Raw genomic sequence first — 24878 nt, forward strand, 5'->3', positions numbered from 1 at the left:
CTAGGTCAAGTGAAAGTCTGAAAGTAAAAATCTGAAGGCTTGTTCAACTCAGTCATCTGGGAGCTCTCTCCACATGGACTCAAGCATAGCAGCTACAAGGAAACCTGAGTTCTCATACACCAGTTCATGCTTCCCAAAGGCCAGCAAGCCAGATGAAACCTGCATTGCCATTTGCCAAAGCCTAGAAGTATTATTTTAGCCAAATTTTCCTGATTAAAGCTGTTGCAAAGGTCTTCCCACTTATGAAGATGAGAATGTTATGAGTTAGTAGAAAGACGACAATCAGGAAACTGCAGCCTATACAACGTGTGCATGGCAGGATAAGCTAATAAACCAGAACTTGACTGATAATGAAATAGGGATATAGGGCTACAGAAAGAGGAAATAAAGATAGGACAGTATTACAACTTTACAGGACACAGAGGAAGATAGATCCACCAATCAAAAGCAATCTTCAAAGACTCATTCTCACTATTTAACTCAGGGCCAAGCTCTGTAACCAGAAGATGGTCAAGAGAGCAGAAATAGGGTGAAGTGCCATCTTGCCTGTGGCTTATTTATGCCATGTGCTCTCCTATATTTCTCATCTAATAAACTTTTTTTTGTCATCTTTACTTATGTTCACGACTTGCCTGAATTCTTCTCTTACCAGACCCTAGGGTCCAATTGATTAACTGCTCTAAGCTTTCTGAAATAAGACAAGAACTGAGAGCATGGTTGTATAGCATAGGCAAGATTCTGGGTCGCATCACCTGCACCAAAAGAAGAAAGAATTTTTAAAAAAAGAAGAAGAACATAGACTTCATTCCTTGCAATATCAATGTTGCATGGCAAGAAGGGCATATAGAACAAGATCTGTATCGGAGTGGTTATGTTTGGGAAAAAACATATGTTTGCAGCAAAACTAACTGCAAAATAAAATTATTGAACCATGGCACTGACATGGACCTTTACAATACCGACTATTTGGCTGGTCACAGGTGGTTCATGCCTATAAACTCAGGAGGCTGAGATAATAATTGCAATTCAAAGCCAACTCAGGCAGGAAAACCCATAACAATCTTATCTCCAATAAAACACCAAAAAGCTAGGTGTGGAGTTGCTCAGGGACAGCACACAAGCACTGAGTTCAAGTCCCAGGTATGGCACGTGCACACACACATGCACACACACACACACACACACACACACACACACACACACAGCCATCTATTCATAATCCATGAAACACGTTCTGAAAGACACAGTTCAATTGTCCCTTTCTTCTGGAAATCCTTTTCAAATATATGGGTGCTTCTTCGGCCCCATGTAAATTGCCATTCTTTCACTAGATGTATTCATTTTCTTCCCAGTTCTGGAGATCAACCTAGTATCTCACTTAGGATAGGTTAGTGCTTTACCATGGAACTGACATATTCTGCTGCAGTTTTTATAACATGATTAGCCAGTCTTTTCTAGCCAGTCACTATACCATAGGAAAATTCTCAGTCTTCGAGTTGATAGAGAAGAGACACACTAGAAAAGCCAGACGTGACATTTTTCACAGAAAACAAAAGACAGCAGAGCGAAAGGCATGAGCAAGGCAGAGAAGAAATATTGGCATCACACAGATAACAAAAATGTGTAGTTGATTATGCTCGGCACTCAGCCAGGTGGCGAGCGCCTCCTCCTGGTCATGCTGCGTGCTGTCAGCCTAGAATGAGCAATAATCACCTCCAGCCTCCCGCCGCTGTTTTCCGGAAGCCACTACGCAGGCGCTGTGCAGCGAAGCGAGTCCCCGCCCCCTGGTGCGCGGAGTTAAAAAAAAAAAAAAGGCTGTCTTGTGCCTTCTCCCAGAGACGTGATTGGTTAGCGCCGCTGGTGCTCGGTGACGTTGCACTGGAGCGCAAAGTTTGTGAAGGAGCGCGGGAGTTGGATCGCGGGAAGAGGCAGGTAAGGCCGGGGCGGGCCTCGAACTTGCTGTTCTGCCCTGCTTCCGCTTCCTGGCGCGGTCTGAGAGCGGCCTGGTTTTCCAGGGCGCCTGTACCTCCCGGGTCCCATGCTGACCAGCTCCCTGGACGGCCTTGGATCCGTGGCGCCGAAAGGGGGGGAGGAGGATGAGAAGGAAGGGCGAGGAGCGGGCGCTCTGCCCCTCCCGGCTAGAGCGAGGCCCCCAGGTCCTTACCCTGGGTGCTAGTCTGTAAGCACGCAGTGAGGTTAGCTTTGTGCACAGCTCGCAGGCTACTCGGGTTCATGGTGCCCCAGTACTGCACCCGCCACTACACACATGCCCAAACAGCCACTGAGGCAAACAACAGCAAAGACAAGTTAAAGGAACTATTGTTTTCATTTGTTTTTTATTGTGCGGGTCCTGAGGCTCGAACTTGGGGCCTGGGCGTTGTCCCTGAACTTTTGTGCTCCACACTTAAGCTCTGCTATAGCTCCACTTCCAGCTTGTTGATGGTTAATTGGAGCTATGAAACTAATGGACTTTCCTACCCAGGCTGGCTTCAAATCAGGATTCTCAGACCTCAGTAGCTAGGATTACAGATGTGAGCCATCAGTACTTATTAAGGACTATTTGTTGTGTAAGTACTTAATTCAAAGTGTACAGAATGGAGATTGTTACAGGGTTGATAGGTACCTTTGAGGAGCTGATATCTGACCTGAACCTAGAAAACACAAAACTAAAACTTAACTGGGCACTGGTGGCTCTGGCCTGTAAGCCTAGTTATTCAGGAGTCTCAGATCTGAGGAATGGGGTTCAAAGCCAGCATGATCAGGAAAGTCCATGTGCAGGTGGGTTGGCGGGATGAGGGAGAAGCTCTAAAGCGAAGGACAGTCCTAGGGCATGAATTCAGGGCCTGGGTTCCTTCCCTGAGCTTTTTTTGCTCAAGGTTAGTACTCTACTACTTGAGCCACAGCTCTGTTTCCAGCTTTTTGGTGGTTAATAGGAGATAAGACTCTCTTACTGCTCAGGCTGACTTCAAACTGTGATCTTCAGATCTCAGATTCATGCATAGCTAGGTATGAGCCACTGGTGCATGGGCTTAATACTCTTCATTTCCAATTAGCCAGCCTTGAGTGGGAAAGCTAAGGGACAGGGACAATGAGTTCAAGCCCCAGTATCAGCACACACAATAAACAAAATATTGCTCCATGAGGTCTCTAGCCAGAGGCCCCTATACCACAAGGAATTTTTCCCTTACCCAGATACCTTGCAAGGTAATGCTTCTTGTATTCTCATTAGGTTCCTGGTTTCAGAGACCATGACAGAGGAACTGGATTTCATAGGACAGGACTCAGATGGGGGCAGTGAGGAGGTGGTCCTAACTCCTGCAGAGCTCATTGAAAGGCTGGAGCAGGTGAGCATCCCAAATGGAATCCTTTCATTTTATTTCTAACCTTTGAATTTAGTCCAGTTGTGCCAGTGTCGGGGACCAGAGAATGAAGAAATGGAATTCAAGGTTTATTTCAAGAGAACAGGTACCAGATTATAATTACCTTCTACCCAAAAAGAAGAAGTGTTAGAAAACTCATAATATCAAAGTCTTCGAATAGGCTAGTAAGGGACAGCTTTGGACTTACTTAATAGGACTTAACACAGATCAAGGATTTAGTTGGTATGTACAAAGACATGGAGGTGTTCTATAGACTTGTAAATTCTGTACTTCAGTCCCTCAAAATACCTACCGTTCCCCTGGAGAATGCCTAGGTTAACAAGAATGTACAGAGGTACCTTCATGAAAAGAAAATGAGTCACATTTTTACTTTTCCTCCCCCATATTTTCTTGAATCAGCTTTTAATAGTTCTACTGTCTGCATAAAATAATTTTGATATGTTATTGTTGTTACAGTGGCAATAATTTATTATTTTTTGTGTTCCAGCAACTGTGTTAAGTTTATTGTAATCTCTATTTTGAGACAGGGTCTTGCTATGTACACCAGGCTAGCCTCAAACTCCTCCTGCCTTAGCCTCTCAAGTGTTTGGGTCCCAGGTATGTATCACCCTAGCCAGCTGTATTAAATTCTTTATAGCTATCTTGTCATGAAATTCATCAGACCATCTAGATTTAAGTAGATGTAATCTCCATGCTATCCATGCATGGTCACACATACCTGTAATTCAAGCCCTTGGTAGGCTGAGGCAAGAAGATTGAAAATTCATCTTGGGCTACATAGTGAGGACTTGTTCCCCAAAATACATCCTCTGTGATATTAGTCTATTATTAGTCTATTATGTAACATGACGTAAGTTAGATAGCTTGTCTCCACTTTCAGGCTATAAAAATGCATAGTAACTACACCGAGTAGTGAGGATTAAATAGGACACTCTGTGTAATGTCTGTGCATATTGTCAGACCCATAAGAACTCACTGACCTAGTGGGGCAGATACTTGTTACCTGTTTAATAGATGTGGAAACTGAAGCTTGAATATGTAAACTCCTATCCAGGTGCTGAGGGCTAGTGCCTGTAATCCTGCCTTCTTAGGAGTCTAGGCTTAGAGGATCATAGTTCAAGGCCATTTGGGGCAGGAAGGTTTTCCATATTTCACCTACAATTAATTAGTAAAATGATAGACTGGAGGTATGATAGAGTGCCAACCATAAGCAAGCAAGCTAAGCAAGAGCACAAGGCCCTGAGTTCAAGCCCTAGTACTAGAAAGAAAAAAGATAAAATACTTTGCCCAAGGTCACATGTGGAAGCAGAACCAAACAAAAACTTAGCTCTGGTCACTTGATATGCTGGATTTTGAACTCAGGGCTTTGCCTCATGCTTGTTATTCCTCCCAATACATGCTCGTTATTGCTCCCAACATGTGTTCCTCACTTCTTGTATCTGCTACCTTACTTTAACTGCCCTTTCTGTAACTCATGTGTTTTCTCCTTTAGAGTTATTTTTTTCCCTGACATATGCTATCATGAATGGCAAAGCTGAAGGAAGATAGTGTTTTTGGTTCTTGTTTTTATTTTTTGTAGTTCTTGGGAATCAAAGCCAGTGCTCAACCACTTAGCTACACCTCCAGCCTTATATCCTTAAATTTTCCCTTACTGTTTAGCTGGGATTGTTTGTTTGTTCATTTTTGCAGTGCTGGGGATGGAACTCAGGGCTTTGTGCATGCTAAGCAAGCACTCTACCACTTGAACCCTGCTTCCAGCTCTGCTTTTTATTTTTTGAGATAGAGTCTCCCTAAGTCATGGAAGCTTAACTGAAACTGTAATCTAGTCTGGCATTGAATTAAACATCCTTCTAAGTTTAGCAAGAATTCTTCATCTGTTTTTATGTAAGAAGCTAGTTAAAAAATTCTACTCCTTCCTAGAAGAATGCACAAATAAATACCCACAACCCATGTAGAATTTTGGATATTTATTTCTCAGAAGAGAAGACCAGAGTGGCCAGTGGCCATATGAAAAAGATGTTCTGTCCTTTTAGTAATCAGCAACATGAATATTAAAATCTCAATGAGCCAGGCACCAGTGGCTCACACCTGTAATCCTAGCTAGTCAGGATGCTGACATCTGAGGATCAGGGTTCAAAGCCAGCCCTAGCAGGAAAAAGCTGTAAGATTCTTATCTCCAATAAATCACAAGAAAGCCAGAAGTGGCTCAAGCTCAGGGACAGTGCCTAGACCTTGAGTTCAAGGCCCAGGACTGGTACCAAAATAAATCACAGTGAGTTATCATTTCATACCAATTTGAAATGAAAAGGTGTGTCAGTAAAAAATGTGGCAAAATGTAGAATAATTTGCAACTTACATAAGGGGGACGTAAACTGGTGCAGTCACTTTGGAAAATAATTTGTTATTGTCCTGCAAAAGTTGAAGGCACACATGACTTGAGAGCCAGTAAGTCTACTCCCAGATATATACCTGAAGGAAACCTCCCTGTGTGGATGAGGAAATTGAGGAAATATATACAGTATGTTTATAGATTGCTTGTAATAGTTGAAAATAACCCAACAACAAGTTGGATAAGATATTGCAGCCTATATACCCAGTAGAAAGAAAGCAGAATGCTTGCCTGCACACATGAAACCCTGGGTTTGATTCCTGTGCACTGCGAAAGTAGAATAAAAGGAAAGGGGTAAAATCAAATTGCAGAAGAAATCATTTGTATACAATTCACAGGCTAGCAAAACTTCAACATAGGGATTTTTATTTCTGTTTGGATTTTATTTTTTCAGTTCTCTTGATTGAACCAAGGGCCTCATACACCCTCAGCTAAGTTGAATTTTGAGAGGACACAATTCAACTCATAACAATAACAAACAGACTATCATTAAGAATTGTGATCAGGTGGGCTGGGAAGTTGGCTCAGTGGTAGAGTGCTTGCCTCACATGCATGAGGCCCTGGGTGGGTTCGATTCCTCAGCACCACATAAGCAGAAAAAAGCCGGAAGTGGTGCTGTGGCTCAAGTGGTAGAGTGAGCTGAAAGCTGAGGGACAGCACCCAGGCCCAGAGTTCAGGACCCATGACTAAGGGGGAAAAATAAAAGAATTGTGATCAGGAATGCTGGGGTATGATTAGTAGTGTGCTTACCTAGGATTGTCAGGGCCCTGGATTTGATCCCTAGTGTCACATGCATACACGTGCGTACACACATACACATATACACACACACAAATTATTTTGATTAAGAACCAGGTCAGCCATTTGAAGTTTTTTTGTTTTTGTTTTTTTTGTGCTAGTACTGGAGCTTGAACTCAGGTCAGGTCCTAGGCCCTGTTCCTGAGGGTTCCCCCCCCCTCAAGGCTAACACTCTACCATTTGAACCATAGCTCTATTTCTGACTTTTTGGAGGCTAGTTGGAGATAAGGGTCTCAGTAAACTTCCTGCCCACGCTGGCCCTTGAAACCTTGATTCTTAGACCTCAGCTCCTGAGTAGTAAGGATAATAGGCATGAGCCACCAGTGCCCAGCTTTAAACATTTCTTAAAAACACACGTTTCTCAAACAACAAATTTTGAAAATACTTTCAAAGTTTTATACTCATAATACAATTTTATAACATAAGTGTACAATCACTCCAAATCCACTTTATTTTACCCCAGTATGCCTTACAGGTATTGGTGTTTTCTTTGTCCTGTCATGAAAAGGTTGGAAAGCATATAAAGAAATATGAACAAATACAGTGAAGCTATAAAGAAAAGTAAACACTAAATTCAGGCTGATGATTACTTCTGAGGAACATGTAAGAACTTTTCAAATAATGAGGATATTCTTTAATGAATTTGTGTACCCACACAAGTGTTTATATCAATCTATTGAAAAGTAAACTGCTTTTCAATCTGTAAAGTGCTTTTTACTATATAAATTTCTGGTTAATTTATATAGTAGTAGGGTTGAGAAAAGGAGGGCTAGAAGGCTTGCTTTATATGAAAGGCCCTGGGTTCAGTCCTCAAAACAAAAAGTTAAAAGAAAAAAGAATTGGGGCTGGGAAGGTGGCTCCGTGGTAGAGTGCTTGCCTTGCATGCATGAGGCCCTGGGTTTGATTCCTCAGCACCACATAAGAAGAAAAAATAAAAAAGCCAGAAGTGGCGTTATGGCTCAAGTGGTAGAGTGCTAGCCTTGAGCTGAAGAGCTGAGGGATAGCGCCCAGGCCCAGAGTTCAGGCCCAACAACTGGACCAAAAAAAAAATTATAGCTAGGCACTGGTGGTTCACATCCATAATCCTAGCTACTCAGACTGAGATCTGAGGATGGTGGTTCCAAGCTACCTGGGCAGGAAAGCCAGCAAGACTCTTACTTCCAATTAACCACCAAAAAGCTGGAGTTAAAGCTGTGGCTCAAATGGTAGAGAACCAGCCTTGAGCAAAAAAAGCTAAAGGACAGCACCCAGTTCTGAGTTCATGCTCTAGTACCAGCAGACATGCACATGTGCACACACACACACACAATCAGTCATACAGCTTTCAGCACTATTGCAGCAGCCAGCTCAAGTACTTAGATGAATTTTTATGATTGTAGCAGTACCCAGTATTTAATGTGCCATAATTGGGGAAACAGGAACTCAAGCACATCAGAAAAAATAGGTTGAGCCTGATTGGCATTTAATTCTGAGCTAAACTAAAACCCAATTTCCTGTTAATTGAAAGATAAGTATAGCTTTCCTTAGTCACTTTGGATATTTTAGTTCTGTAAGGCTGGATAATCTGCAAAGTGTACAGAGCAGCTGGGCCTAAGTCATACATTGAATTCTTTTGGTGAGTCTTTATCCTTTGGGGCTGTGTGGTGGGTTTCTCAGTCTGTGTTTTTTCATCAATAAGGTAAGGATATGATGAATGAAAAGTTTTTGTAAATTGGACATCAGGAATGAAGAATGTTTAGATTTAGTGTTACTTTTTATCCCGCGAAGCACAGAAAGTAATGTTGCCCCCTGGTGGGAAGCAGCTGCTGAGGAAGTAGAAATGTGTTTCCTGTTAATACTACTTGGTAATAGTTAGGGCTAGAACACTAGATGGCGTTTCTCAACAAAATAACTGAGGTAAATCGTGCATTTAAAAATGTTGATTGAGAAGTGTGACCCTGCAGCCTGTCAAAGTCAGGGTGTTCTGGGTTGTCTGGAGACCTAGCTTGTCTTTTTTGCTGGCTCCGCAGCGCACTGCACCTGTTCCTGCGGAGCTGGTACACAGGGATGGAGGTGCAAGATGAGCACCATGTTCGCAGACACCCTGCTCGTCTTTATTTCCGTGTGCACCACGCTGCTCTCGGAAGGCATAACCTGGGTCCTGGTTTACCGGACAGACAAGTATAAGAGACTGAAGGCGGAAGTGGAAAAACAGAGTAAAAAAAAAAATGGAGAAGAAAAAAGAAACAATAACAGAGTCAGCTGGCTGACAACAAAAAAAAGAAAATAAGACAAGAAGAAAAACTGAAGACTAACAATAGAGATCTATCAATGGTTCGAATGAAATCTGTGTTTGCAATTGGTTTTTGTTTTGGGTCTGGTCGTGGGGCCTGAACTCTGGGCCTGGGTGCTGTCCCTCAGCTCAAGGCTAGCGCTCTACCACTTGAGCCGCAGCACCACTTCTGGCTTTTTTTGTTTGTTTATGTGGTGCTGAGGAATCGAACCCAGGACCTCATGTATGCAAGGCAAGCACTCTACCACTGAGTTACCTTCCCAGCCCCTGCAATTAGTTTTTGTTTTACTGCCTTAATAGGAATGTTCAATTCTATATTTGATGGTAGAGTGGTGGCAAAGCTCCCTTTTACCCCGCTGTCCTACATCCAAGGACTGTCTCACAGAAACCTTCTGGGAGATGACACCACAGACTGATCCTTCATATTCCTGTATATTCTGTGCACTATGTCAATCTGGCAAAACATTTAGAAGATTCTCGGCCAGGTGGATTTCTTGGCCCACCACCGCCTTCTGGGAAGTTCTGTTGACCTCATGCAGAAGAACCCTTTAATTCTTTTCATTCTTTTTAGTTCCTCAGTTCAGACTGGCAACTGTTTCATAGCAAGATCCATGGGCAGCCATAGTATTTGAGCCATTTTCTAGTTTTGAATTACTTCTCAATGTTTTGGATATAATGGGAATGGGAATGGCACCCACAAATAAGATGGTGCTTTTTCTTTTGTAGGTGGATTGATTATGTAAGTTCTGTTGATTTTTTAAGTAATCAAAAACAAATATCTTTTATTTTGCTTACGTACATGTTTTCTGTGGGACTGACGCTCGAGGCTGTGTGTATATGCTTTGTGCCAAGGATACTGACCCTTACACGCAATTAAGAGAGCTTGAAGAACAATTTAGTTTGTATAACTAAACTTAATTAGAACTATTCATTGTTTTTTAAAAGTTAAATACATCAATTGAGATCATAAAGAGCCAATTTTTAGCTAAAAAATGTTGATTGAATAAAAGTTGTGAATATAAAAGAGGTAGAGAAGCCATCAAACATGTTTCCAACTTGTAGAGGAATAGTTTTCTTTGCCTGAGGTATCTGAGTTTTCATGGGCTGTGAACTGACTCACTAGGTTGTTTTGCTCTGTTATGATATTCATTTTTCTCAATATTGTTCTTTAGGCCTGGATGAATGAAAAATTTGCTCCTGAGCTACTGGAAAACAAGTGTGAAATTGTAGAATGTGTTATAGAACAGCTGGATCACATGGTAAGAGTTGGTTCTTTCTGGTTACTAAGGAAGAGACTGTTAAAAGCATTGTGACCTGTTTGGATCATCCCAGTACTTTCTGAAAAAATATATGAAATTAGTTATTTACATTTACAAATAACTTGTGCTTAGTAAATACCTAGATGTCTAAAGTCTAAAGACTTGCTGTTATTGGTGGTACACTTCCACATGAGAACAGTTGACTAGAGCAGGCAAAGCACACCCTTTTCAGTATGCTGTGCTGCTCCTTGTGATCCATGGCAACCTATCTTTTTCATACCCCTTACCTACCTATCCCTACAGACATTTACATTTGTGGCCCTTGGCTTAAATGGTCTGGGCTCCAGGTTATTACCAAAGTAATAAAGCTACCAAAGTGTAGCTTTAGAATGTGTTTCTCAAGCAGTATTTAAGAGTTCCTACACATATGTGCCCTGTCTGTACTGTATTATCTCCTTTACAACTGGGTTGTAATCCTGGGCTTTTGTGCCTGATCAGACTCAGCTTCTGTTCAAATGGTCGTTTTCTAAAAGTAAATGATGTAAATGTTTGAATTTTCAGAGACTATAATCATTTTTATTTGTCCAATTAACAAAAATTATGTGTTAGGAGGCAAAGGCTAGGAGGACTGAGTTTAAGGCTACGAACAAGACCTTGTCTCAAAAGCAAGCAAAAAAAAAAACAAGAAAAATTGAAAATGAGAATTTATATGTGTAATTTTTGTTTTGGTTGAAACATAGTCTTTTTGGTCCTCAACTTTGCCAATGGTAATGGCGGTTAGTCTTTGAATATCATCTTCTTTTAATAAACTTCAGTTTCTCTTTTAACTTTAATATAGGAAGAAAATCTCAAAAGAGCCAAAAAGGGGGATCTGAAGGTCAGTATCCATCGAATGGAGATGGAGAGGATCCGCTTTGTCCTCAGCAGCTACTTGCGGTGTCGACTCATGAAGGTCTGACATAGAGATAGCTGTAGATGTTAAGGCAGTGAAGTTTGTAACTGACCTAAATATTCCAGCAGGAAGTAGGGATGAGGTCTGAGGATGCTGCTAAGAGACCAACATTGGTGTCATCAAAGAGCAAGGAAAGCAAAAGAGCATTCTGGGAAGCATAACTGAAATGAAGGTGGGACAACCCCAGAGATACACAGACATTTTTGATTCATTTATTTGGCGTATGAGTGGTGCCCCTAGAGTTACAATGGGGCAGTGCTAAGAATAGAGTTGTTTGCACTGGTTGAATTCAAGATAATATTGATTAGGGTAAACTTATTTTTAAAGTAATTTGGTAGCAGGGCACCAATGGCGTACTGTACCTATAATCCTAGCTACTCAGGAAGCTGGGCTCTGAGGATAGTGGTTCAGCGCCAGTCTGGGCAACAAAATCCATGGAATTTATCTCGAATTAACCACTAAAAAGCCAGAAGTAGAGCTGTAACTCAAGTGGTAGAGCTCTGGCCTTGAGCAAAAAATGCTCAGGGGCAATGCCTGGGACCTGAGTTCAAGTCCCAGGACCAGTACAAAAGAAAAAATCACTTTGTGCCAGAAACCAGTGGCTCATACCTATAATTCTAGCTACTCAGAAGGCAGAAATCTGAGATCAAAGTTCAGAGCCATCCCTGGCAGACAAATCCACAAGACTTATCTTCAGTTAACACCAAAAAGATAGACCTGGAAACCTAGCTCAAGTGGTAGAGTTCAAGCAGTGAGTTCAAGCCCCAGTACCAGCACAGAAAGTTATTTTTTAATAGTTTTTTATTGTTACTATAAAGAGAATATGTAAAGGGGTTACAGTTACATACGTCTGGTAAACAGTACATTTCTTTTTGGACAATGTTACCTCTTCCCTTGCTCTCTCCCAGTTCAGAAAAAAAAAAAAAATTGGGGGCTGGGAAGGTGGCTCAGTGGTAGAGCGCTTGCCTTGCATGCATGAGGCCCTGGGTTCGATTCCTCAGCACCACATAAGCAAAAACAAAAAAGCCGGAAGTGGCACTGTGGCTCAAGTGGTAGAGCGCTAGCCTTGAGCTGAAGAGCTGAGGGACAGCATCCAGGCCCAGAGTTCAGGCCCCATGACCGGACCCAAAAAAAAAAAAAAAGAAAAAAAAATTCCATCAGTCAAATCTACTCTATCTTGACATTCTATTATGGCTCGTGGCCATCTAACCTATAAGCATAAATTAGGTTATGCCACAGGGCTCTAGGGCCTAATCAATATTTTACCCATCTCTTAACACTTCTATGTCATCAACAGTTTTGATGCATATATGTCATAAAATCTGATTCATCAATAGAGTTGAACCAGTATTTCACCAGAGACTTCACTGCACATTGAAAACTACCAATTAAGCCAACCACTTAGAACTTTCCAATTTAAGCTTTTACCCAGTCCCATGTTTAAAGTTTTTACATTAGAGTATCAAAAAAAGTGATTATATTTTAATACAAATATATATAAGAAATGAAAAAAAAAGATGTACAATATGCTTCCCCATCCCCAACTACCAGAACAGGCCACTTACCTTTTTACCTGTTCCCCTTTGGACTGGAAATCCTCTTTGTGTTGATTATATCATTTTTTTCCCTTTCACAGTCCATCTTTTGAAGTCATCTTATTCTATTGTAGTTACACTTATTAACTTGAAGACCACTAGTCCATATTTGAAGATATACTACCTTCTTTCTAGTTTTGAAAAATTAAGGAATTTGCCTAGGTCCTCTTTTGATTTTAGTAATCTTTCAAGATTATGAAACTACACATACCAATATGTATCTATACCTATAGATACATTGAGTTTTGTACTCAGGGCCTTATGCTTGCTAAGCAAGCATTATACTTCTTGAATTGTATTTTCAGTCCTTTTTGTTTTAATTATTTTATTTAATATGGTAAGCCCAAAGCTTATTTTTATTATCTTTAAGTAGTTGTACATAGGAATTGCCAGTCAACAAAGCAGTTAATGAGTACAGTACGTCTTGGTCCATGTCACCCCTTTCAACATTTGTACCCATCCGTCTCAACCCACCCCTTCCCTCACTTAATTTTGTAGAATATACATTGGATTTTGACTGCATTTGTCCACCAGTCCTCCCCTTAACCTTACCCTTCTCCTTTCAAGTACCAGTTCCTGTTGTTTAGTTTGTCAAATTATGATTTTGCCTTTCTAAGAAATTACTCTGTTTGAATACTCCTCTTAATCTACTGTGTTTCAGTTAGTCCTCAAAAAACTAAATGTAGAACTACCCTGTGATCTAGCAATTCCACTCTTGGACATTTATCCAAAGGATTACAAACTAGGATACAGTAAAGTTGCCAGCACAACCATGTTCATGACAGAACTATTCACCATAGCCAAGATTTGGAATCAGCCAGATGCTTTTCAGTGGGCACATCTATCAAGAAAATGTATATATACACAATGGAATTGTACTCCTGTATGAGAAAGAATGATAGTGCATCATTTGCAAAGAAATGAAAGGACCTGGAAAAAATGACATTAAATGAAGTTAGGCCCAAGAGAGACAAAGGATACATGTTTTCTTTCATATGTGGAATCTGGAGTTATTTATAAATATATAATTAAATACCTTGGGTGGTATGCAAGTGTATACAAATGTTTTAATTATTTTTTAGATAGGATCTTGCACTTTTTGCCTGGGCCAGCCTCAAACTAATCCTCCAATCTCTACCTCAAAGTAGTTGAGATTACAGGTTTGAGCTTACAATAAGTGATAAAGTAACAATTTGCATATAAAAGAAGAAAGGATTTCATAAAGATAAGCTCCATACAAATGTTTATTTATCTGCGACATAATTGGTCCAAGTCCAAAAAAAAAGATGCACAGTTCTTTGTAACAAGTGAGTGCTAGTTCCTACTCACCATTGTCATTTCTTCTGAGAGACAGCCACACTACAGACCAACCCCCTCCTTTTTTCTGAAAGCACACCTTTTTGTAAAAGCTTGTAGTGTTTTGTTTTGACTGTGAGTTGTTTAAGTCCTTTGCATTTTTTCAACTCTCATTGTTGCCTTCATTCTTCTAATGTAACTATATCTTCTTGGCTAGTTTGTACACATCTTTCCAGCTTCTGCAGGAATTTCAGTTTATAGACTTCCCTGTTCAAATACATACAATGTTAAATGAAGTCCTTTCTCTTCAATACCATTTATAATTATATTTTCAGTTTTTTGTTTTGTTTTGTTTTTGTTAATCATGGGCTTGCAATCTGTACATGGGAGCTGCCCCTGAGTTTTTCCACTCAAGGCTAGCACTGTACAATTTTGAGCCACAGCATCACTTCTGGTTTTCTGGTGGTTAGTTGGAAATAGTCTCACAGAGGCCAGGCTAGCTTCAAACCACGATCCTCAGAGCTCAGCCTCCTGAGTAGCTAGGTGATTACAGGCATGAGCCACTGGTGCCTGACTATATTTTTAGGTTTTATTTAATGAAAGCCTTCTATCCCTTTTTAACTCTCCTTTCCAGAGTCTTTATTATTTCTGTAAGTTCTGGGATACCTCTCTTATAGTCCTGAACATAGGTCTGATTACCAAGAGTCTTAACCATAAACATGAACGCTTTTCATTTTGTCAAGTTTCACTTGTTTTATATCTGTGTGCTGCTGCTGTAGATGAAACCAGGAGTCTTACACGTGTTAGGCAAGTGCTCCCCTACTGAGCCATACTCCGGCTCCTTTTTTTTGTTTGTCTGCCTGTTTGTGGGGCTTGAACTCTGGGCCTGGGCGCTGTCCCCAAGCTCTTCAACTCAAGGCAAATGTTCTACCACTTGAACCACAGCGCCACTTCTGGTTTTCTGGTGGTTAATTGGAGATAAGAGTCTCACAGATTTTTCTTGCCCAGACTGGCTTTGAACCTCGATCCTCAGATCTCAGCCTCCTGAGTAGCTAGGATTACAGTTTTGAGCCACCAATACCCAGCTCTTTGTCAGTTTTTTGTTGTTATTTTTGTTTGTTTGTTTGTTTGTTACTTTTTTGTCGGTCGTGGGGCTTGAACTCTTTGTCAGTTTTTTATATTAACCTTAACCTCTTGGAGAAAGCAAGTATCCTGATAGATGTTTTTGTGATTTTTATTTGTCCTCACAGATAGAGAAGTTTTTCCCTCACATCCTAGAGAAAGAGAAGACGCGCCCTGAAGGGGAACCTTCCAGCCTTTCTCCAGAGGAGTTTGCCTTTGCCAAAGAGTAAGTGAAGCAGGAAGCATCGAAGTGCCTTTCGTTGGCTTATAAGCATGAGTTTGCTGGCTATGTCCATCAAGCCCATCGGAGAGCCTCATTGGTGGCTTTCCACCAAGTAGCTCTGGGGTACCTCCTTCCAGTTATGTACCACTATTTGAACTTTGTGTGTTTCAGGTACATGGCTCACACAGAGACCTACCTTAAAAATGTCGCCTTAAAGCATATGCCTCCCAACTTACAGAAGGTGGACCTCTTGAGGGCAGGTAAGCAGAGCCTTCTCCAGCCCAAGATCAAATGTTCTCAGGTACCTGACAATAGGATCTTCATCCTTACTCTTTTTTATTTCTTGAATATGGAAGAAACAAGTATGTATATGAGCAGTGAAGATAAAGAAAAGTATTTTGCTTAAAAACAAAACAAAAATAACCAAATGCAGATGCAAAAGGCACTGTTCAACATTACTTTTGTGTTCTTCACACTGGGGTGAACCCTAATAGCTGCCACCACAAATGTGAATCCACTCATATCTTCAGCTGTGCAATCCTTCGGCAGCATCTCCTGGGTGTCCACAAGGCCCTACCTCCTAAACCACTGCTGATGCAAAGAGCAGGCAGACATGATATTCCACTGGCAGATTCCAGAATGCACATGCACTATCTAGCTAGAAGGAAGACTTAAATAGGATACTCACAAAACATCAATCAGAGCCAGACACCACTGGCCCATACCTGTAATCCTAGCTACTCAAGAGGCTGAGATGTGAGGATCACAGCTTGAAGCCAGCCTAGGGAGAAAAAGTCTGTGAAACTTTATCTCCAGTAAACTACCAAAAAGTTGGAAATGGAGCTGTGGCTCAAAGTAATAGGATCCTAGCACTTAAGAAGCTTAAGTGCCCAAGCCCAAAGTTCAAGTCCCAGAACTGGCACACAGTAAAACAACAATCTGGAGTCCTTCTTAACCTCTAGCAAGAGCTTCTCAGCTTTGTTGTGACGTTTCTGTAGCTATGATTACCAGAAGGGAGCTAGACTGTGGGAAGAAAAAGAGAAAGCAGCAGGCCCAACCTCTATCCTGTGCTTCTGTGGTAGAAGAGTAGGCAAGTAGGCCTCTTTTATGAAGTCACTAATACCATTCTCTGTGTACCCTAATCTCATTTAATGAGGACACCAGTCAGACTGGATTATGCAGGCCCTAATGGCCTCATTTGAACTTAATTACCTTCCTAAAAGCCCTTTCTCCAAACAGGATTCCATTCCTGAATAATGGAAATTAAAGTTTCCACATAAGAATTTTGAAGGGGCGCAGTTTATCCCGTAACACCAGGAGCAAACCAGACACTAGATGTGTGCAACTCTGGAAAACAGTTTTGCTCAGCCTGCCTAAGGAAAACAATAAAAACACCCAATCCATATTCAGTTCCCTCCCTCTCAGCCACTTTCATCTTCACCTTAGAGCAGGAAAGGTTCAAGGACTCTACCCACATCACTTCCCCATGTCACCTCATCCAGTAGATCACAGTAGCTAAGAAGCAAGTAATGATGGAGCATGCATACACCTTACTGGAACTAGATCTTGACATTGTCTAGTGTTTCTGCTTGGTGCAGGGAGATACCAAAAACAAGCATGTTGGCCAGAGACCAGTAGCTTATGACTTACAACTCTAGCTACTTAAGAAGCTGAGATCTGAAGATTGTAATTTGAAGCCAGCCAGGCAAGAAAGATTGTGACTCTTATTTCCAATTAACCACCAAAAAGCCAGAAGTGGAGCTGTGGCTCAAGTGGTAGAATACTAGCCTTGAGCAAAAAAAAAAAAAAAAAGCTAAAAGACAGCATCCATTTCACAGTACTGACCAAAAATAAAAATTAAAAATGTCTCTAGTATGTCACTTGTGATCTCTTCTAAGGACAAAAGCTGAACTGGAATTAGAAGCTGTTCAGTGGTACTGCAGCTGCTGCTGTCTCCTTGAGTTCTGTGGAGGTTGTAAATCCCACAGGATTTTTAGGGCCGGGAGCAGTATAGGCATGATGAGCCCAAGCTAGGTTTTTGGAGTCAGGCTACCCAGTGGGGCCAAACTAACTGTTGAAGTTAGAGTAGTCCTAGCACCCTGGAACAGCCAGGTTACCCTCCTTACCTTTGAAGCTGGTTACCATGAATCCCATCCCAAAGATGAAGAAGCCAAGGGCAGTAGAAATCTGAAACAGGCTCTTAGAATAAGGAAGTATGGGCATGTGCTTTGAGTATTGCCGTTGTTGGCCACCTTTAGGACAAATGGACTCCAGAGAAGAGGAGCTATTAAATAGCCAGCTTGGGGCATGTACTGACTGGAAGTGGGGGTCTGTAATAGAAGAGGGGTGGCAGCAGTCTTGGCCTGTAGTGGATCAGGGAGGGACCACCTTCATGTTAAGATCATATTCCTGAGTAACATGCAAGACTATCACCACGACCCAAGTTTCCTGAGCCATTGTACAGGTTTGTACCTCACACGTCTCAGGCTCACTCTCCTACAAGTGCATCTCTGCTTCCTCCATCGCTGAGTATTGCCACCAATGGGGGCTTTACTGTGTGCATGGTTACCAGCCATCTAGAGAGACGATGTGTTAGGCTCAATTGTGTCCTCCAGGGTGGGCAGTATCTCTTACCTGTGGCTTCACTTTTGTTGTTTGTGTTTGTTTTTTTAAGTAAGTACTGGGGCTTGAACTTAGGGCCTCATATTCTCACACAGCTTTTTTACTCAGAGCCAGCATTCTATCTCCTGAGTCACATCTCCAGTCCAGTTTTTTGTTGGCTAATTGGAGATAGAGGCTCAAAGGCTTTTCTGTCTGGGGCTTCCACCCTCAATCCTCAGATCTCAGCCCCTGAGTAGCTGGGATCACAGGTGTGAGCCAGTGGAGCCTGGCTGTGGGTTCAATTTTTGAGGTTTATGGTAGTCAGTCATGGTCCAAAAGGAGTTCATGAAATATTCTAGAAATAACTCATAAGTTTTCAGTTACATGCCATTCTAACATAAAATCGGCTTGTGAACTGTCACAAGTTCTTGTGTTCAGGTTATACTTAAATGCTAGCCTCACGAGACCTCATAACACCTAAACTTTTCACTTCCGTCTCCTCATGTAGGATTGTAAGGGTTTTGTTTTTGTTTTTGTCATGGGTCTTGAACTCAGGGCCTGGGTGCTGTCCCTTAGCTCTTTTGCTCAAGGCTAGTGTTCTTCCACTTTGAGCAACAGCTCCACTTCCAATTTTCTGGTGGCTAATTGGAGATAAGGGTCACATAGTCTTTCCTGCCCAAGTTGGCTTTGAACCATGATCCTTGGGTCTCGGCCTCCTGAGTAGGTAGGATTATAATCATGAGCCTCCAGTGCCTGATGACTTTTATGTTTTATATCATCACAAGAATAAGGATGAACCAGAGGACTATAGCTCATGCCTATAATCCTTAGGAAGATTGCAGTTCAGAGCAAGCCCTGGCAGGAAGGTTCACTAGATTCCATCTCCAAAATAACTAGCAAAAGCTAAGTGCTGGAAGGTCACGCCTTGTAATCTTAACTACTCAAAAGACTGAGATGTGGAGGATAATGGCTTGAAGCCAGCCAGGGCAGAAGAATTCATTAGACGTCTCCAAAATAACCAGCAATAAGCAGGGGTGGCAGTGGTTCAAGTAGAGCACTAGCCAAGCCAATGTGAGGCCTACCACTCCCTTAAAAAAAAAAGAAAGAAAAGAACCCTATAGATTCCTTCCCCAAGTTACTTAAGCTAAGCCAAAACTTTGGCCAAGTAGCAAGGTATAAAATGAACCCACAAAAATCTAGGTTTTCTGTATACCAACAATGAGAAGATTGAGACTGAAACCAGGAAAACAACACCATTTGTAATTGTCTCAAAAAAAAAATAAAATAAAATACAGGGGCTAGTAATGTGGCTTAATGGTAGAGTGCTTGCCTAGCATGCATGAAGCCCTGGGTTCAGTTCCTCAATACCACATTAGCAGAAAAAGCTGCAAGTGGTGCTGTGGCTGAAGTGTTAGAGTGCTAGGCTTGAGCAAAAGAAGCTCAGGGACAGTGCACAGGCCCTGAGTTCAAGGACCAGGATTGGCAAAAATAAAATAAAATTCCTAGGAATTAATCAAAGATGTGAAAGATCTCTATGATGAAAAATTTAAAAATCTGGAAAAAAGAAAGAAAAACAGATTTAAGGAAATGGAAAAAACCTTCCATGCTCCTGGATTGGAAGGATTAATACTGTGAAAATAGCAATACTGCCTAAACCTATCTACAAATTCAGTGCAATATCCATCAGAATCCCAACAACATTCTTCAATAATACAGAGAAAGCAATAAAAAAAATTCATATGGAGTAATAAAAGACCCTGAATAGCAAAAACAATACTTAGCAGGAAGAACATTGTTGAAGGAATATCAATACCAAATTTCAAACTCTATTACAAAGTCATGGTAATAAAAACAGCCTGGTACTGACACAAGGATAGGCCTGAGGACCAATGGACTAGAATAGAAGACCCAGAAATCAGCCCACAAACCTATAGCCACCTAATATTTGATAAGGGATCCAAAACCACAGGATGGAAGAAAGTCTCTAGGGCAAATGATGCTGACAGAATTGGCTATAGACATGCAGAAAACTTGAGCTAGATCCTTATATATTACCTTGTACAAGAATCAGTTCCAAATGGATCAGAGGCTTCAATGTAAGGCCAGATACCATGGAAACATTACAGGAAGGGATAGGGGAAACACTAGAGCTCCTAGGCATGGGTTGAAACTAACTAAGTAAAGATCCAGAATCACAACAAATCAAGGAAAGACTAGATACATGGGATTGCATAAAAATGAAGGAGTTTCTATATGGCAAAGGACATAGCTAGCAAGATAAATAGGAAGCCCACAGAATGAGGGGAGATTTTCTAGCTATGCATCAGACAAGAGCCTCATATCTAAAATGTACTTAGAGCTAAAAAAAAAATTAACCCCACCCCCAAAATACCCTCAAAGAAACAACTCAGTTAATAAATGGGCTAAAGACTTAAAGACTTTTTAGAAGAAGAGTGGCCAATAGATACATGAAGAAATGTTGAACATCTCTGGCCATAAAAGAAATGCAAATCAGCCGGGCGCCGGTTGTTCATGCTTATATCCTAGCTACTCAGGAGGCTGAGATCTGAGGATCACAGTTCAAAGCCAGCCTGGGTAGGAAAGTCCGTGAGACTCTTATCTCCAATAAACCACTAGAAAACCGGAAGTGGTGCTGTGGCTCAAGCAGTAGACTGCTCGCCTTGATAGCGCCCAAGCCCAGAGTTCAAGCCCCACGACCGAAAAAAAAAAAAAAAAACTCAAATCAATATTGAGATTCCACCTCACCCCAGTTAGAATGACCATTATTCAGAAAACTAACAATAACAAATGCTGATGGGATGTGAACAAAAGAACTCTATTACACTGTTGGTGGGAATGTAAACTTGTTTAACCACTGTGGAAAGCAGTATGGAAGTTCCTTAAAAAACTAAACATACAGCTTCCCTATGACCTAGCAATTCGATTTCTGTGCATTTCTCCAAATAGCTATAAATGAGGCCACACTAAAGCTACCACATACCCATCTTCATTGCAGCATTGTTTATCATACCCAAGATATGGAATCAACCCTGCTGCCCCTCAGTTGAATAGAATAGAATTCTGCTCATCTATCAGAAAGAATGATATTGCACCATTAGTAACAAAATGGAAAGACTTGGAAAAATTATATTAAGCAAAGTAAGCCAGACCCAAAGAAACATAGGTTGCATGGTTTCCCTCATTTAGAATTTGCCTATAAATCTAGAAGCAAACACAATGGATGGTAAAAGACAAATAAATTACACTTGAATAGGATAATAAACAGATTTTAAACATTCACACAGTGAGACTAAAGGAGGATATACTTAGGAGAGGATCACAAAGACTCAATAGGTGCATATGATCATATACAATGATGTTCATCAAAATGAACTCCCAAGAAATGGAAATGAGGTTTTTATTTTTTATTATTTTGCTTTCAGTTTTGGGTCTTTTCTGCTTTTGTTGCTGTTTCTGATTCTGTACCTTTTGTGTATAAGTTTATCCGTTAGGGGGAGGGTAAGAGAAAGCATGGAAATAGTGGGACGGGGCTGGGAAGATGGCTCAGTGGTAGAGCACTTGCCTTGCATGCATGAGGCCCTGGGTTCAATTCCTCAGCACCATATAAGCAAAAAGAAAAAAGCCAGAAGTGGTGCTGTGGCTCAAGTGGTAGAGCGCTAGCCTTGAGGTGAAGAGCTGAGGGACAGTGCCCAGGCCCAGAGTTCAGGCCCCACAACTGGACCAAAAAAAAAAAAAAAAGAAATAGGGTGCATTAATTCAGCAGTTTGAATTACATAACTTGTCGGGAAGAGAAGTTGAGAGGGGAAAACCTGGGAGGAAATGAAAAAAGAGGTGACACTGTTCAAAAAGAAATGAACTCCTTATCTGACTTATGTAACTAACCCCTCTGTACATCAGCATTACAAAAATAAATAAAAGGATGAGTATAGTATATAAGATACTTGAGAGCAAGTGACCACATTCACATAATTACAGTAATATAATGTATTAATTATTGTTATTAATCTTTTACTATGCCTGATTTATAAGTAAAACTTTATCAAGATTTAACCTTTTTAGCTTCTCATTTCCTAATTATGTGTTTGCTTTTTGGCAGTTCCCAAACCAGATCTAGATTCATATGTGTTTCTGAGAGTAAAAGAACGGCAAGAAAATATACTAGTAGAACCTGAAACAGATGAGCAGAGGTAAGTGGCCTGGGTGTCTTCACAATGGGAAATGTTCTTCCTAATGGAGAGCCGGCCAAGCTCTCCACATAAATTCCTGTTCTCTTTTTTCAGGGACTATGTGATTGACTTGGAAGAGGGCTCCCAACACTTGATCCGATATAAAACCATTGCACCTCTCGTTGCTTCTGGAGCAGTTCAGCTAATTTAAAAATAAACAAGTGTGAAGATATGGAATCCCAGAAAACATAAGAAAGTCTATGCCACTTTATGCCTAAGAACAGTAAGGAGATGTTGCTCCTGACAACAGGCTTATCTCCCAATGCTATGGGCCACTAGGAATGAAGGCAGGAATGCTACACTGCCATCTCAGCCAGCATCAGCAGGTGGGGCCATTGCTCTGCTTGTTCTGAATATGAGGCAAATAAATAAGACTGTACATCTTTTCAAAATTAAGCAAAAATTATTTTTTTAAATTACTGTTATTGTAAAGGTGATATAGAATAGTTACATAAGTCTTGTAATGCATTACCCCTTCCCTTTCTCTCCCTGAGTTTTCCCCTCTTGTCCTTACCCACATTTTTGCTAGTGTCAAGTGAGTACCACTGCTGTTTGTTCACCCTTTGTCCTTTATTTCTGTGTCCCCTCCTTCCCCCCCCCAGATAAATGAACAGACAAGACAAAAAGAAAACAAAAAGTCCTCTTGTTACCATCTGTTCATTTCAATAAATATCATTTTATATAAGATGATCAGAACAAAGCTAAAGTCTTAAGAAAGATTTTACTGCCAGGCACTGGTGACACATACCTATAATTCTAGCAACTCATGAGGCTGAGATCTGAGGATTGTGGTCTGCAGCCAGCTTGGGCAGGAAAGTCTCTGAGACTCTTTAACCACCAAAAATCCGGAAGTGGAGCTATTAACTCAAGTGCTGAAGCCCTAGCCTTGAGCAAAAATCTAGTGCCCAGGCCCTGAGTTCAAGCCCCCATTAATGGCAAAAAACAAAACCAAAAAAAAAAAACAGCTCTAATCTACTCCTGTACTATATCACTAGATTTTGTGATCTAACCTTTATGGAACCTTCATTATTCAACTTAAAACCAGTTCCTGTTGCCTAACTGGAGATTACAACTAAAGCAACAAGCCACTGTTAAATTTCAGGCTCTTGACTGAAGGAGCAAGCTCTCAGCTTGCTGCCTGACAAAGTAGGTTCTTCCTACTGCTAAGCTGCAGCCGGGTCTCAGGCAGCTTTGCTGGCCAGCGTCCAGGCCATCTGGCTATCCCTGGCCTATGAGCAGAGCGGCACTCACTGTCCTGCTGTGTGACCCTAGCAATGGTTTTTCTCAGCTCCTCCTTTTTCTCCAGAGAAATGGATGAGCTAGCTTGTTGTGAGTGGAGGATCTTGTGCTGATTGAGGTACATACACAGCCAATGAATTATCACCTTGAAATGCATATAAGGTAACCTGTGTTGTTCCCTTGTTTCTTGCTTGATGAAAAGTCTGGTAGAGGGGAGGGGGACAATGGGGAGCAAGTTTATTTGAAGTACAATATGTACATGTACAAAAATGTCATAGTGAAAGCTATGTGGTTACGCACACTTAAAATCTCATCACTCAGGCAGCTGAGACAGGAGAATCTAAATGCCAGCCTGGGCTACATAATGAACTCTATCTCAAGTAAAATACATGTGTACATACATACATACAATCATGCATGTATGCATGCATGCATACAAACAAAACAGATCTGGGCATGATGGCTCTCGCTTGTACTCCCAGGTTCTTGGCATGCAGAGATGAGAAGGATTACATTTTTAGGCCAACCAGGGCAAAAAGTATCAAGACCCCCACTTCAACAGGACTGGCATAGGAGTACTAGCTATATGGGATATATAGATAGAAGGACCAGTCTGAGGCCAGCCTTAGACTAAAGCAGAACCCTGTCTGACAACTAAAAACAAAAAGGACTGGAGGCATGGTTCAAGTGGCAGATCACTTGCTAGCAAACACTAAGCACTGCGTTCAATTCCTATCACCAGAGAGAGAGAGATTTTCAGTAACTGTAATCTGGGAGAGCCAGTGGAAAATTGCTACATTGTCAAGGCAAACCAGTCAGTGAAAGCCAAGCAGTTTCTGTAAATAAAAGCATTTGACTTTCTTGGGCTTATTTTCAAGAGCAGGTTTTTTGGGTCCGGTCATGAGGCCTGAACTCTGGGCCTGGGTGCTATCCCTCAGCTCTTCAGCTCAAGGCTAGCACTCTACCACTTGAGCCACAGCACCACTTCCAGCTTTTTTTTCTGCTTATGTGGGGCTGAGGAATCGAACCCAGGGCCTCATGCATGCAAGGCAAGCACTCTACCACTGAGCCACTTTCCCAGCCCTCAAGAGCAGTTTTATCCTTTTGGGCTTCTTATTACATATAGGTATTGAGCATACAGAGTGCCAGGCAAAGTTTAGGGTACTGAGGTTAATCCCTAATAAAAGTCATTGTCCTTGTCCAAATAGTATGATAAGTGCCTTGCCAAGAATTAGAACAGGATGACTTAGCTGAGAGTGACCAGTCCTGGAGAGTCTCTGTGCAAACATTTAAGCCAAAGTCTGGGTAATCAGATGGACATGCAGAGATCACAAGAGAGAGAGCTCTAGGCTCTCTCAAGATAGCTTATACCAAAGTCCTACAGCAGAAACGGCTTGCTCTGCCTATCATCAGAAAACAGCAAAGTACAAGCGGAAAAGGTCAGATAATGTGATGTTAGGAAAATGAACCCTTAGATATGTATTTTAATGTTTTTTTTCTTTCAT

The 24878-nt window shown here is 41.3% G+C and overlaps 1 protein-coding gene across 3 annotated transcripts; it reads left to right on the top strand.

The window, feature by feature from the left end:
- Positions 1-1795: 1795 nt before the first annotated feature.
- Gins4 (GINS complex subunit 4 (Sld5 homolog)) lies at positions 1796-22661 on the top strand. 3 transcript variants are annotated; one of them, XM_013024699.1, is made up of 8 exons: positions 1796-1932; positions 3230-3344; positions 10012-10098; positions 10937-11050; positions 15192-15289; positions 15458-15546; positions 22005-22095; positions 22189-22661. In XM_013024699.1, the coding sequence occupies exons 2-8, from the start codon at positions 3249-3251 to the stop codon at positions 22283-22285; spliced, it is 672 nt and encodes a 223-aa protein (XP_012880153.1). In that variant the 5' UTR covers positions 1796-1932; positions 3230-3248; the 3' UTR covers positions 22286-22661. The 3 variants fall into 3 exon arrangements, with proteins under 3 accessions (XP_012880153.1, XP_012880171.1, XP_012880163.1); XM_013024717.1 differs by having other exon boundaries at positions 10937-10975; XM_013024709.1 differs by having other exon boundaries at positions 3244-3344.
- The last annotated feature ends 2217 nt before the right edge of the window (positions 22662-24878 follow it).

This window comes from Dipodomys ordii, unplaced genomic scaffold (genome assembly GCF_000151885.1).
Source record: "Dipodomys ordii isolate 6190 unplaced genomic scaffold, Dord_2.0 Scaffold4, whole genome shotgun sequence".
In the NCBI taxonomy this organism is placed as follows: Eukaryota; Metazoa; Chordata; class Mammalia; order Rodentia; family Heteromyidae; genus Dipodomys; species Dipodomys ordii.

What these genes read in the sequence shown, in the direction of transcription:
- Gins4 (XM_013024699.1), top strand. Translation starts at nt 3,249, where the DNA reads ATGACAGAGGAACTGGATTTCATAGGACAGGACTCAGATGGGGGCAGT. An exon ending in TGCGGTGTCGACTCATGAAG is followed by an intron (nt 11,051 to 15,191) that starts GTCTGACATAGA and finishes TTGTCCTCACAG; the next exon opens with ATAGAGAAGTTTTTCCCTCA. An exon ending in GAGTTTGCCTTTGCCAAAGA is followed by an intron (nt 15,290 to 15,457) that starts GTAAGTGAAGCA and finishes TGTGTGTTTCAG; the next exon opens with GTACATGGCTCACACAGAGA.